Source organism: Bactrocera tryoni, unplaced genomic scaffold (assembly GCF_016617805.1).
Source record: "Bactrocera tryoni isolate S06 unplaced genomic scaffold, CSIRO_BtryS06_freeze2 scaffold_187, whole genome shotgun sequence".
NCBI lineage: Eukaryota > Metazoa > Arthropoda > Insecta > Diptera > Tephritidae > Bactrocera > Bactrocera tryoni.
This window is the reverse complement of record NW_024395908.1, coordinates 1-12,033: the sequence shown is the minus strand read 5'-3', so window position 1 is coordinate 12,033 and position 12,033 is coordinate 1. Positions and strand designations below refer to the sequence as shown.

The following is a 12,033-nucleotide window of genomic DNA, read 5'->3' as shown; positions in this document are numbered from 1 at the left end:
AAAATTGAATTGAATCAGGTCAATACTTCCCTGAGACTCTAATGCCTAATATAAAGATTTTCGAACTTCCTGGCGACTTAATCCCCGATATATCGGCCAATATTTGAACGCAATGAAAATGGGAGAACTTGTTTCACTCATAACAGTGTATCTTTGTGCCTAAGCTAGAAAAATTTTAGCGAAAGCCCCCATATAACTATAAGCAGGAATTTTTGAACATCCGTCTAACTTTGCTCCATATGATTTTTTATTGTATGTGAGGTACTTAATGAAACCCGGGGAACATTTTTTTAATTTGTGTCATGTTAAAAGAATGTGGTATTGGCAAAACAAGATAAAATCGGGTCGATACTACCCCAACTCCCATATACTCGTATAATGACATTCTTATTTCTTTCGAATATGTCATTTAGTTTTTAATTTTATATATATTATATGTACTATATATATAAAATTGTTTGGATTTCGATCCTCTGATTGACGTTTTACACCGTAAAGTATTTTGATTTGTGTAAGTTGCAAGAGTATAATATGTATGTTCATTTGCACCCGAACGTAGCCCTTCCTTAATTCCCAATTGTATGGAGAAAATATTTGTAGAATAAAAATGTAAAATTAAGATTTGATGTGAATTGCACAGTAAATCATTTAAATAAAGTGAACTTACTACTAATCGTTAACATTCCTCCCCGCCTGCACCGTCAGGTTTCAGAAATTCTCGATTTGGATCTATAAGACGGCAAATCTTTTGCACTGGATGTTGGCAGTGGTGCTTCACAAAAAGTCCTTCAGGTGTACGTTTCTCACTGTTATATTCAACAGTTACTATTCGTACCAATCCGTCGCTGCCTGGGTGAACTTCAGTGATGCGACCTATGCGCCAATACGTCGGGGGTAGATTATCATTCTGAATCAGTATTACATATCCTGGCTATAGATTCTAACGTCCCCCTTCCCACTTGCGACCCGCCTGTAAGCTGGATAAATATTCATGGTTCCACCGCTTCCTAAAAAGCTCGAACATGTTTTGTAATTTTTGAGAGTATAAAAGACGATTTTCTGGAATATCACCAATAGGTGGCTCTGGTCTAGCATTGAGCGGTCGACCAAAGAGGAAGTCGCCAGGTGTGAGTGCTTAGCTACCATTGGGATCATTGCGAAGAGGAACGAGTGGCCTAGAATTTAAACAAGCTTCAATCCTAACAAGTAGAATACTCAGTTTATTGAAACGTAAGACTTGGCGACCAATTGTGCGATAGAGATATTTTTTTGCTAAACGCACAGCTGCCTCCCAAAAACCTTCATGATCGGGTGCGGCTTGAGTGATGAATTTCCATTGCGTGCCGAAAGATCCAATATGCTGAGTTGCATATATATTTCTCCAACTTTGAAGGTCTTGATATAGAACTCGACCTACAAATTGCGTATCGTTGTCGCTTTAAAGGATCAAACATATTCCACGGCAGCTTATGAAGCGATCAAACACATCGATAAATGCGCAACCCGGGACTTCGAAAGGGATGACATCTGTTGCTGCTGAGTTGTTCGCGAGTGTCGATGGCATACGACGCAGTGATGAAGATATGACTTTACAATCTGACGTGTATGCATAATCCAAAATCGTATGCGTAAGTACTGCAACATTTCCTGTATCCCACAATGAAGACAGCACTTGTGAGCATCACTTACGAGAAGTTTTGCCAATGAACAGGTATTGGCAAGAATGATTGGATGTTTTTGCTCTTACGGTATTCCGATTTTGTTAACTGACCACCTATACGCGTTATGCCTTCTTCGTTCAAAATCGAGTTCAGTGGAAGCAATTTGCTTGAGGAGTCGATGCTGGAACGAGATTTGAGTGCTCTAATTTTAGAATGATACATATTACCTTGGTTTTGACGAATATGTGTGATCAGTGCCCTTCCTTCCTTTTAGCAGTAATCAACTCATATTCAGTAAGGCACACAAACGGCTAAACCTTGCTACCAAAGGTATTCGTTGTGTTCGAAAGGATATCATCAGTAAACACTTCCCGCTGTTAACTCCAAGATTTCACACTTAACGGGCGGCTTTATCCGTTAAAAATTTGATTTTCTTCAGCTGTGAGACTTGGTAAAGCTGATGATGATTCATAAACCGCATGAATGAGAGGAGACCCCTTCCACCAAAGTTCGTTCCCCATGATTGCTATCGATGTAATTTCGCGGCTGGCGCAGTCGGCGGATTTTCTGATCGAATATGTCGCCACGCGTTTATATCCGATTTTGATTGTATGAGAGCTATCGTATTTGCCACATACTGTTTCAATCAAGAGGGTTGCCTCCGAATCCAACGTTGAATAATTGTTGAGTCACTCCATCAAGTGTAAGTCGTATCTTCCAACTGCAAGTCGAGACGTATGTTGTTCATAGTTGTAACCAATAGCTGAGCCGCAGAAAGTTCAAGGCGGGGAATAGTTATTTCTTTTAACAGAGAAACTCCTATATTTGCGCAAATCAGATATGTATGAGATCATCCGTTAGCGTTGGTGTTTCGTAGGTAAAATACTGCTGCGTAAGCTTTGTAGTGTCGATACAGAATGTTCTCTGATCCCCAGACATTGTGATATTTTGATCCTTTCGAGAGCCTGGAAATTATTCCGGTATTTCATACAAGTCTCTCGAAGATTAAGTGGTAGAAGCGTATCCCAACTCAGTTTCGCCAACCATAGATTTTGAACAAACATCTTAACCGTCACCTCAACTGTTTCCAGCATCCACAGTGGATCATATAACTTTGCAGTATCACTCAAAACAATCCATTTTGTAGGGAAAATGGTTGATTCCGACTCGTTCGATGCTTCTGGACCAAGAACTACCCATCCCAGACGGGTGTGTAATGCACATGGTTTGCATGAGAACCGACAACAACGTCGTTTAATACGAGGGCAGGCCAAATATCTACACCATTCAGAAATTCTACGAGACCTGGTTGGCGATTGGTGAATATCTGGTCGATTGTTGATTTTCCAGGTCTAAAGCCACACTGATAAGGTCCAATCAGTTTGTTGACGGTGGGCTTTATTCTTTAACACAATACGCTCGATAGAACCTTATACGCAATGTTAAAGAGGCTTATTCCACGGTAGTTGGCGCAGATTGTGGGGCCTCCCTTTTTGTGGATTGTGCAGAGCACACTTAAATTCCAATCGTTGGGCATGCTTTCGTCCGACCATATTTTATAAAAAAGCTGATGCATGCTCCTTATCAGTTCTTCGCCCGCATGTTTGAATAGCTCGGCCGGCAATCCAATCGGCCCCCGCTGCTTTGTTGTTCTTCGGACGGGTAATTGCTATTCGAACTTCAACATGGTAGGGCAATGGAACTTCTGCTCCATCATCATCGATTGCCTTCTCCTGGCATTGTGCGTTCACTGTCATTCAGCAGGCTGGAGAAGTGTACCCTCCATAATTTAAGTATGGCACTGGACCTGGGCATCGGTCACTAGATCACCTTTGGGAGTTCTACAAGAGTATGCTCCGGTCTTGAAACCTTCAGTTAGCCGCCGCATCTTTTCGTAGAATTTTCGAGAATTACCCCTGTCGGCCAGCTTATCGAGCTCTTCATACTCACGCATTTCGGCCTCTTTCTTTTTTTGTCTGCAAGTGCGTCTCGCTTTCCTCTTCAACTCTCGGTATCTATCCCATCCCGCACATGTTGTGATCGATCGCAACCCGGCACTCCACGTCGTACTTGCTGTTCTTTTGCATTTTCCGAAAACCAATGGTTTCGGTTGCAGGTGTACGCAAGGAGTTTGAAATGCCGTCCCGCAGTTCCCTTATACCGCATCCATCTCATTTCTTGGACGAGGATGATGTCAGCCTTCACTCTAACGAGGACATCAACCAGCTGGGCAGCGGCACCTTCCCAATTAAGGGACCGGACATTCCAGGTGCATGCCCTCAATTCGTAGTCATAATTTCGTTTGCGATAGTCGTCATCAAGAGGGGGGTCACTCATCCGAGACTTGTTGTTCCTTTTCGTTGGTATGATTTTTTACGTGGCGGGTCCCAAACCCAACGCACTACTCTCTGTAGGAGATATTTCGCCTTCTCACTTTAGCTTAGCTTCAAACGGATGTTCTTAGGCTACCCAGAGGATACTTGGTCAAAGACAGGAAGTAGTGAGCTGCTTGAGCTATGTGTAGAAGAATCGTTTCTGGCCACTCCCAAGTGAATGGCGATCAGAGAACTTTCCTCACTTGCGAGAACCTTCTAAACATGACCCCCTTTTGCATTTTCGGGATGTCATTGGATTTTAGTCTCATTCCTCACTCGATTCGGGTAACAGCCGGTAGTTTCGGTAATAGCAGTGGTATGGCTATAGCATCCCATTGTTTTACTGACACATTCATCATTTCAAGCGCTCTGAAAGAATTACGTACATCACCCACAAAATTAAGTAGCGTAGCTCGAGATTCTGATGGGTAGGTTGGTAAATCTAGAAGATGCTGAACTTGATGCTCCGAAAGAGTACGAAGATTGTCGTAACGTTGTTTCAGTTCAGCCCAGACTTCTTCATACCCACCAGTGTGCAAGTCACCGACTGATGGAACATTTTCCGCCCTCACAAATTGTCGCAATTTCTCAGTTTATAGGTGGGCTGAAAGTCACCTCTGTTTTGAACAAGCGTCTCAAACATATCCTTAATACTAACCAATTAGACGGCTGTTCGTCAATGATTGGGAATTGAAACGGGTTCCAAACGCATGTCTGGTGCATGACTGCATTCCTGGTTGAGAAGCTCGCTAAACGTTCACATTTTGATTTAAAATGTTGTTGAAAATCGCCTCCGTTGAAGCGAGCATATCATCATACTCTGCCATCTCGGCTCCATATGCGCTGGAAACGAGGGCAAAACTCTCTCTATAAAACGAGAGAAATGTTGTCGGGCACTACCCAAGAGCTGTTCACTTTCGACATAGTATTCTTCTTCTTCTTTATTGGCGTAGACACCGCTTACGCGATTATAGCCGAGGTAACAACAGCGCGCCAGTCGTTTCTTCTTTTCGCTATGTGGCGCCAATTGGATATTCCAAGCGAATCCAGGTCCTTCTCCACTTTGTTGTTCCAACGGAGTGGAGGTCTTCCTCTCCCTCTGCTTCCCCCGGTGGGTACAGCGTCGAATACTTTCAGAGCTGGAGTGTTTTCGTCCATTCGGACAACATGACCTAGCCAGCGTAGCCGTTGTCTTTTAATTCGCTGAACTATGTCAATGTCGTCGTATATCTCGTACTGCTCATCGTTCCATCGAATGCGATATTCGCCGTGGCCAACGCGCAAAGGATCATAAATCTTTCGCAGAACTTTTCTCTCGAAAACTCGTAACTTTGACTCATCAGTTGTTGTCGAAATTATCTACGACTTCAAAGTTATGACTGTCAACAGTGACGTGAGAGCCAAGTCGCGAGTGCGACGACTGATTGTTTGATGACAGGAGATATTTCGTCTTGCCCTCGTTCACTGCCCGACCCATAGTCTAGATGAGCAAAATAGATGTCCGCAAATTTAATGCTGACTTATTACCAGCAATTTAAACGGTATACACTTCCTCACAGAAAGCACCAAAAATGTTTAGGATTGCACTAACACACACAAGTTATATATTTGCACTGTAATAAAACCACGATTGGATTTAAGTATTAATTTATTCACGTATTTATTTGGTACTCTCCAAGTACCATCCAATTCATTTGAAGGACAACTGAGCCCAATCTTATGCTTAACTCAAGCTTATATAGAACAAAAAAAAACGTTAACTGCGTTTGCACCGAAGCTAAATACCCTTCTTAGTAACTATGTGTTCAGTTTGTATGGAGGCTATATTCTATAGAAACTCGTTCTGAACAATTTTTTTGGAGATGGTATCGTAACGATACCACGTCAAATGCGAAAGTTTTCCATACAACCCCTTGATTCCGTTCGTTCGGTTTGTATAGCAGCTATATGCTATAGTAATCCGATCTGAGCAATTTCTTCTGATATTACATTATTTCTATAAACAGTAACTCATACCAAATTTCGTGCAGATATATCGTCAAATGAGGAAGTTTCCAATGCAAGCATTTGATTCCGATCATTCAGTTTGTATGGCAGCTCTATATGCTATAGTGGTCCGATATCGGCAGTTCCGACAAATGAACAGCTTCTTGAAGAGAAAATGATGTTTGCAAAATTTAAAAACGATATCTTAAAAACTGAGGAACTAGTTCATATAAATACAGACAGACGGACAGACAGACGAACATGGCTAAATCGACTCAGCTCGACATACGAGCTCGATCATTTATATATATACTTTATAGCGTCTCCAACCCTTCCTTCTGGGTGTTACAAACTTCGTGACAAACATAATAAACCCTGTTCAGGGTATAAAAATAGTATGTAAGCGAACTGGCAAAAGTAATAATGTTGTTACTGCATTCGGGACAATGGTCCCGATAATGGTATTTCTAGTTGTTTTTGTATACTGCACAATGATCTGAGCCAAACAACAGTAGAAATGCCAAAACGAAAATGGGTCACCTGACGGTGATGCCAGATAGGGCAGCGTGTACCTGGCTAATGGTGATGCCAAATTGCACAGTATAAATCATTTAAATTAAGTGAATTTATTATTAATTGTTAACAGTAAGTTTTAAATATATTTTATAATTTCTACTTAAATTATAAAGATTTGTTACCGTTTTTTGTTAAGAATGAATACAGAACGTGCACAAATTGTTGCATTTTGTGTCATCGTGCAATCTTGGAAGAGCAAAAGAGCCCCCTTATGTTTCCACCAAAAATTTTAAGTGATTAGATTACATTTATTCTCAATCTAATTTAATTCCCACTGCCATTGGACAGATGATAAAACAGATGTTTTTGCCATTGGAGAGTTCAAATCGCTTAATATTTATTAAAGGAAAACATTGTTATATAGTATTTTGTTATAAAAGTCGTATTGCTTTAAATATTTTCCATATAATGGAAATAATGGACCCATTTTTTTATTTGAAAAGTCTATTTTCATGTGAATTCTGATTCATTGCGTTTAATTTATTTGTTTGTTTACATATTTTATTAAAGGAAAACATTCTTATATAGTATTTTGTTATAAAAGTCGTATTGTTTTAAATATTTTCCATATAATGGAAATAATGGACCCAGTTTTTTATTTGAAAGTCTATTTTCATGTGAATTCTGATTCATTGCGTTTAATTTATTTGTTTGTTTACATATTTTTTTCTTTGTATTGTCTAAATCAGTTATGGTAATAGATTTTCATTACTGACAAGGAGATGGTGGTAAACCAGAATCGCACATTTTTGTAATAACACGAAATTCCTCTGCAGTAATAGAAAATTGTTTAGAAATATACATATGTAATTTTTCAATAATTTAACTCAACTTTGCAATTTTGTATGTATGTATTATGTATTATTTTTATTTAAATAGGCACTATGGGAATACTCATGGAAAATCTAAAACTTTGACCTCGGGTGACTTAACTTCTTTTATGTATCAAGTAGCCAAAGGTATGGATTACTTAACTTCTCGAGGGGTAAGTAACTAATGTATGCAACAAATATGTATGCATAAATAAGTAATACGTATAAAAAAGTAAGCACTAAATTTGGATCAAGAATCGATGTCTTGAATTTTTAAGTATTGAAAACTCAATAATAAACGAGAAAGAAATCAGTAAGTTCAGGTGTAGCCGAATATTTTATATTCTACCATTTTAAATGATTCAAAGGCCGGGAAATATTTTTATATTCGTTACTTCGCGAAATTGAAAAACGGTTGCAATTAGTCAGAAGTGTGGAATTATATTATTCTATCACTTAATTCCACTAAAATAACTTACATATTAGCTGATGTATTGCACAATAGAATAGAAAAAAGAGACCATAATTGTATAATCGCTCACCTTCTCTCGCCACTTATCGCGCTCTCAATTTCGATTTTATCCAATTAATTATTACTGAAAAAATAAACACTGCATATCGTCGCGAAAGAATTTTTGAGCATTTTGTTGGAAGGTTTGGTTCCGGTATAGATGTAAGTGTTGCACCAATAAGAAATGGGGCTGTAATTGGTTAAGTGATCGAGAGTTAATGACTGCTGAGATCTGACATACTATGAGTTCTATGTTCATCAAAAGTGGGTACTGTAGTACCAACATTTCGCTAGAAATGGAATTAATTGAGGCCTTCCAAAGGCCGTTGTAGAGAGGAGACCGAGGTGGAATAAACTTCCAGTCAATCCCTTCTATAAAACTGTGACAACCATAAATGTAACTCTGCAGAAATTAATCATGATAGATATCGCAACGCGCAGACTCGCCTAGCTATCACTTTAACGTGCCACCTTCATGTTTCCATCTTCGCTCATTATCACGACTGCAAACACGTTCTACCCTTTTTATCTCTAATCATATTTATCAGTTTTTTATATTTTAATAAATCAAGTATTATTATGGACATGCCACAAAACATTGCCGGTAAACAGCTTCAACATGTTGCTGCTTCAGAAACTGTTGGCGTAATTCTGCCAATTCATTTTTTGCTCCAACAAAGTTTCTGCCTTCATAGTAAAACATATGAAGAGACTTATGGAACATTTCAATGATGGTCTAACAATGGCCAACATTGCTATAGCATTGCAGCAAGTAATGCTTGAAGTCCGAAAAAGCAGTTCATTAGGAAGGAGACCAGACGCATACCATGTGATATAAATATTTCGTCAAAATTATTTTTTTGTTAAAGTTATTGAAGGTTGAAATTTAGAGAACGATAAAGTTGTTTAATTTTTTTCTCATAAACTACTGGAGATAAATTGATGGAATTTTGTGAAGTCAGAGAAAAATGTTTGTGCTATATTATAGATATTTTTTCAGGATCCATTTGTTTAAATAATAATATTTTACATAATTTTTTGTTAACAATTGAATTTTTTCATGTGTTCTTCACGCTAAAAAAAACAGAAAAGTATGTGACACAACGCGGAAAATATTCACCTTTAATAATCTGCAAAACAAAATGTACTGCTCTTTTTGTTAATTTGAATGCTCTCAGAGTAGTTTTGTAATTTTGTAATAACTATACGTTTAAAACATATTCAAATTCTTAGTTCTTTCTTCTGTCTGAACTAGTTGCAATGTAGTAATAAAATAAAACAAAAAAATAAAAAATCACGAACAACAACATAAAATAATCGTAATGAGTTAACTGTAGGATCTGGTGATCTGTACACGGTACTACAAAAGGAGCAACAAAAAATGCAATGCAACTACACACGGTATTACGAAGGGGTCACCCACAAACGTAAATAGGCCGAATCCGTGCTGTTTTGTTCAGCGGCGGCAGAGGAGACATCGGCTGCGCTAAGTTTCCGTTGCTCGTGGTAATGAGTGTGGTAGTGATCGGGTGCCGCTACGAGGAGCGGTTACTGTGGCGGTTGCCGCTGGGGCTCGTGGCGTTAGAGTTGCCTCTGGGCGCAGCACATTAATGGTTGATTTCTTTGTTTTTGTGGGTACTGTCGGAATATCCATATCCATATTGATCTGTATGAAGAGGTTGTTATGATAATAGATTTGTTGCATTCAGATTTATATGGCGATTATGCCACGTTATGTGGCAGGAATGGGTCGCCATGTAGGCCGACCGTTAGGTTTGTAGTATTTTTAACTTATTTATTATTTGTGGGTTTATCGGTACGTTATATTTAATTTGCATTGCTGTAGTATCGGTGAATTTTTTTCATTATTTGCGGTTTCGTTATTATATGGCAGAAAATATAGTTTCACAAGCAGTCTGGTTAGTGTTCCGCTTCTTGTGTGGGGATCAACTACACGTATGTATGTACATATATACATTCGGTGGTGATAGAGAATTTTAATTCTTTCCCATCGATTCAATATAGATAGCGACTCCACGCCTCGACCAGCGAAGACTAGAATATGTACTCTTTTGAGATGTCCTGGTTCATAGTTAAATTTATAGTTTTCATCTACTTTTTTGAAGTGGGATTAATAATATTTAAGGCTGATTACCATAAACCGTCCACAATAAAACATTAAAACTGTTTGTTAGTGGCTCTTAGGGCCCCAATAAAAGTTTTGCCGTTATCGCTCATTAGTATTTGACGTCTGACAAAGCGAGAAAATGGCGCGAGAAATTACTTCTTTGTAAGATCCGTAAAAATCTCGATGTGCTTTTATCTTAAAACAGACAAAGAAAGCCACATAGCCTTCCATTATGGGTGAGGGACCTTAGCAAGGACGCCTTTATCTGTAAAGGCTCAGCAAAGTCGACACCTGTAATTGTGAAAGGTACTATGTAGTAAAAACTAATAACTGATCAATAAAAATAATAACACTTTAAAGAAAAGCTAGCATTAGATGAAACAGATCGATTAAAAATATTTTTCATTTCAAAATTCACAATAAAATAATATAGTAATTACAGTACGGTTGTAACAGTCTTATTATAATTTTATTAATACCTATTATGTTGGTAATATCATGTTCTGCCGCCAAGAATTAATAAAATGGGGTCAATACGAGACTAATAGCATTGACAGACGGCAGCGTTAAACCAGATTAATTGCATTTTTCGGGATTAATTCAGGAGTTACCACAGCTAACTCCGTTGCTGAATCCAAAAATAACTCTCAAAATTTTAGGGAGTTTGTGAGATTTTCGTTGGCAACATTGTTAAAAATGGCCAATTTTCATCTATTGTGAATGAAATTCAAGCAACCCTGACAGCTGTTTATAAATTCTCAATATAATATCAATAAAACTTCTATGTTATGATGCAGTTTTAAAAATAATGTGTTGATATGCTTTTGTAATAAAAACTGGTTTGGTAAAAATTGGTCGGCTAACAACCGTAATGTTTATCTTCTATCAATTTTCATTGAAAATATTATAAAAAGGACAATAAGCTGTTTATGAGAGTTTCAAAATCGCATAGCTGCCGTTTGTCACCTACAAATTTGGATCTGATTAAGTGCGCAGTTAATCCGGATTAACGCTGCCGTCTGTCAAGGCTATAAGAGAGGTTCGGTTACTCCCAAACTTGTTAACCATACAGTGAAGTTTTACGAGCACATGAAATTATTTCTTCGCTATTGGAGGTATAAAATGTTCGGTTACATGCGAGCTTGTATATATGTATACATATGTACATTTTATATATATTATATTAATTCATTAATATTTAGTATTTTCCTTATTTAGATAATTCATAGAGACTTGGCAGCAAGGAATATTCTGATTACTGATGAACACACTTGTAAAGTTGCAGATTTTGGATTTGCTCGAGACGTTGTGACATCAAAAATTTATGAGAGAAAAAGTGAAGGGAAACTCCCAATACGGTAAATAAAAAATATAATTATAATAATTCAGGTATTTGCAGGAAATATTAATGGAGAAGAATTGGAAATGTCAATACATAACCAAATAATAAAAATAACGAAAAGAATGAATGACTTGTGAGTGAGTGATAACCTGAGAAAACACGAGTGATAACTTGAGAATAATTTGAAGCTTGATAACTATATCGCCTTTTTGAATCGGAAAATTGTCACAAAAACGAGTTTCTTCATATACGATATAAGAAGTAATTTTAAAATTATGTTCAGTATATTAGAGCTGCATTCGTAAATCGGTTAATAACTTTTTTAGCTATGAAACCGAACATAACAGTGCGCAGGGCTAGGCCTCTGTTCAATATTTTGCTACGTTTCCTTTAACAGACGGATAAACAGCATTCGCAGCATTAAATATGTATAATATTATACCAATGTTACTTGCTTATTTACAGAAATTAATAATAATAATTAAGTTAGTTTTGTATTACAGTGCTTATTGCTGTACTTTTTATACTCTCGCAACATGTTGCTACATACATATGTAAGTATAATATTATAGATTGGTTCACCTAACAGTTTTTTGTATCACCTAAGCTTAATCGAGACAGATATAGATTTTTATCTATTCT

General features: G+C 37.6%; 1 protein-coding gene across 2 annotated transcripts in view; it reads left to right on the top strand.

The window, feature by feature from the left end:
- The window catches only part of LOC120780139 (tyrosine kinase receptor Cad96Ca), a 58,867-nt gene extending 46,865 nt beyond the window's left edge, over positions 1 to 12,002 (top strand). The window contains exons 7-9 of one of the 2 annotated variants that reach the window (XR_005705817.1): positions 7,478 to 7,583; positions 11,268 to 11,652; positions 11,718 to 12,002. Coding sequence is in view for 1 of the 2 variants with exons in the window: in XM_040112427.1 (XP_039968361.1) it covers positions 7,478 to 7,583; positions 11,268 to 11,411 (250 nt within the window). In the remaining variant the exon portion in view is untranslated. Of the gene's footprint in view, positions 1 to 7,477; positions 7,584 to 11,267 lie in introns of both variants that reach the window. The other variant, XM_040112427.1, reaches the window with a different exon arrangement.
- Positions 12,003 to 12,033: the final 31 nt, after the last annotated feature.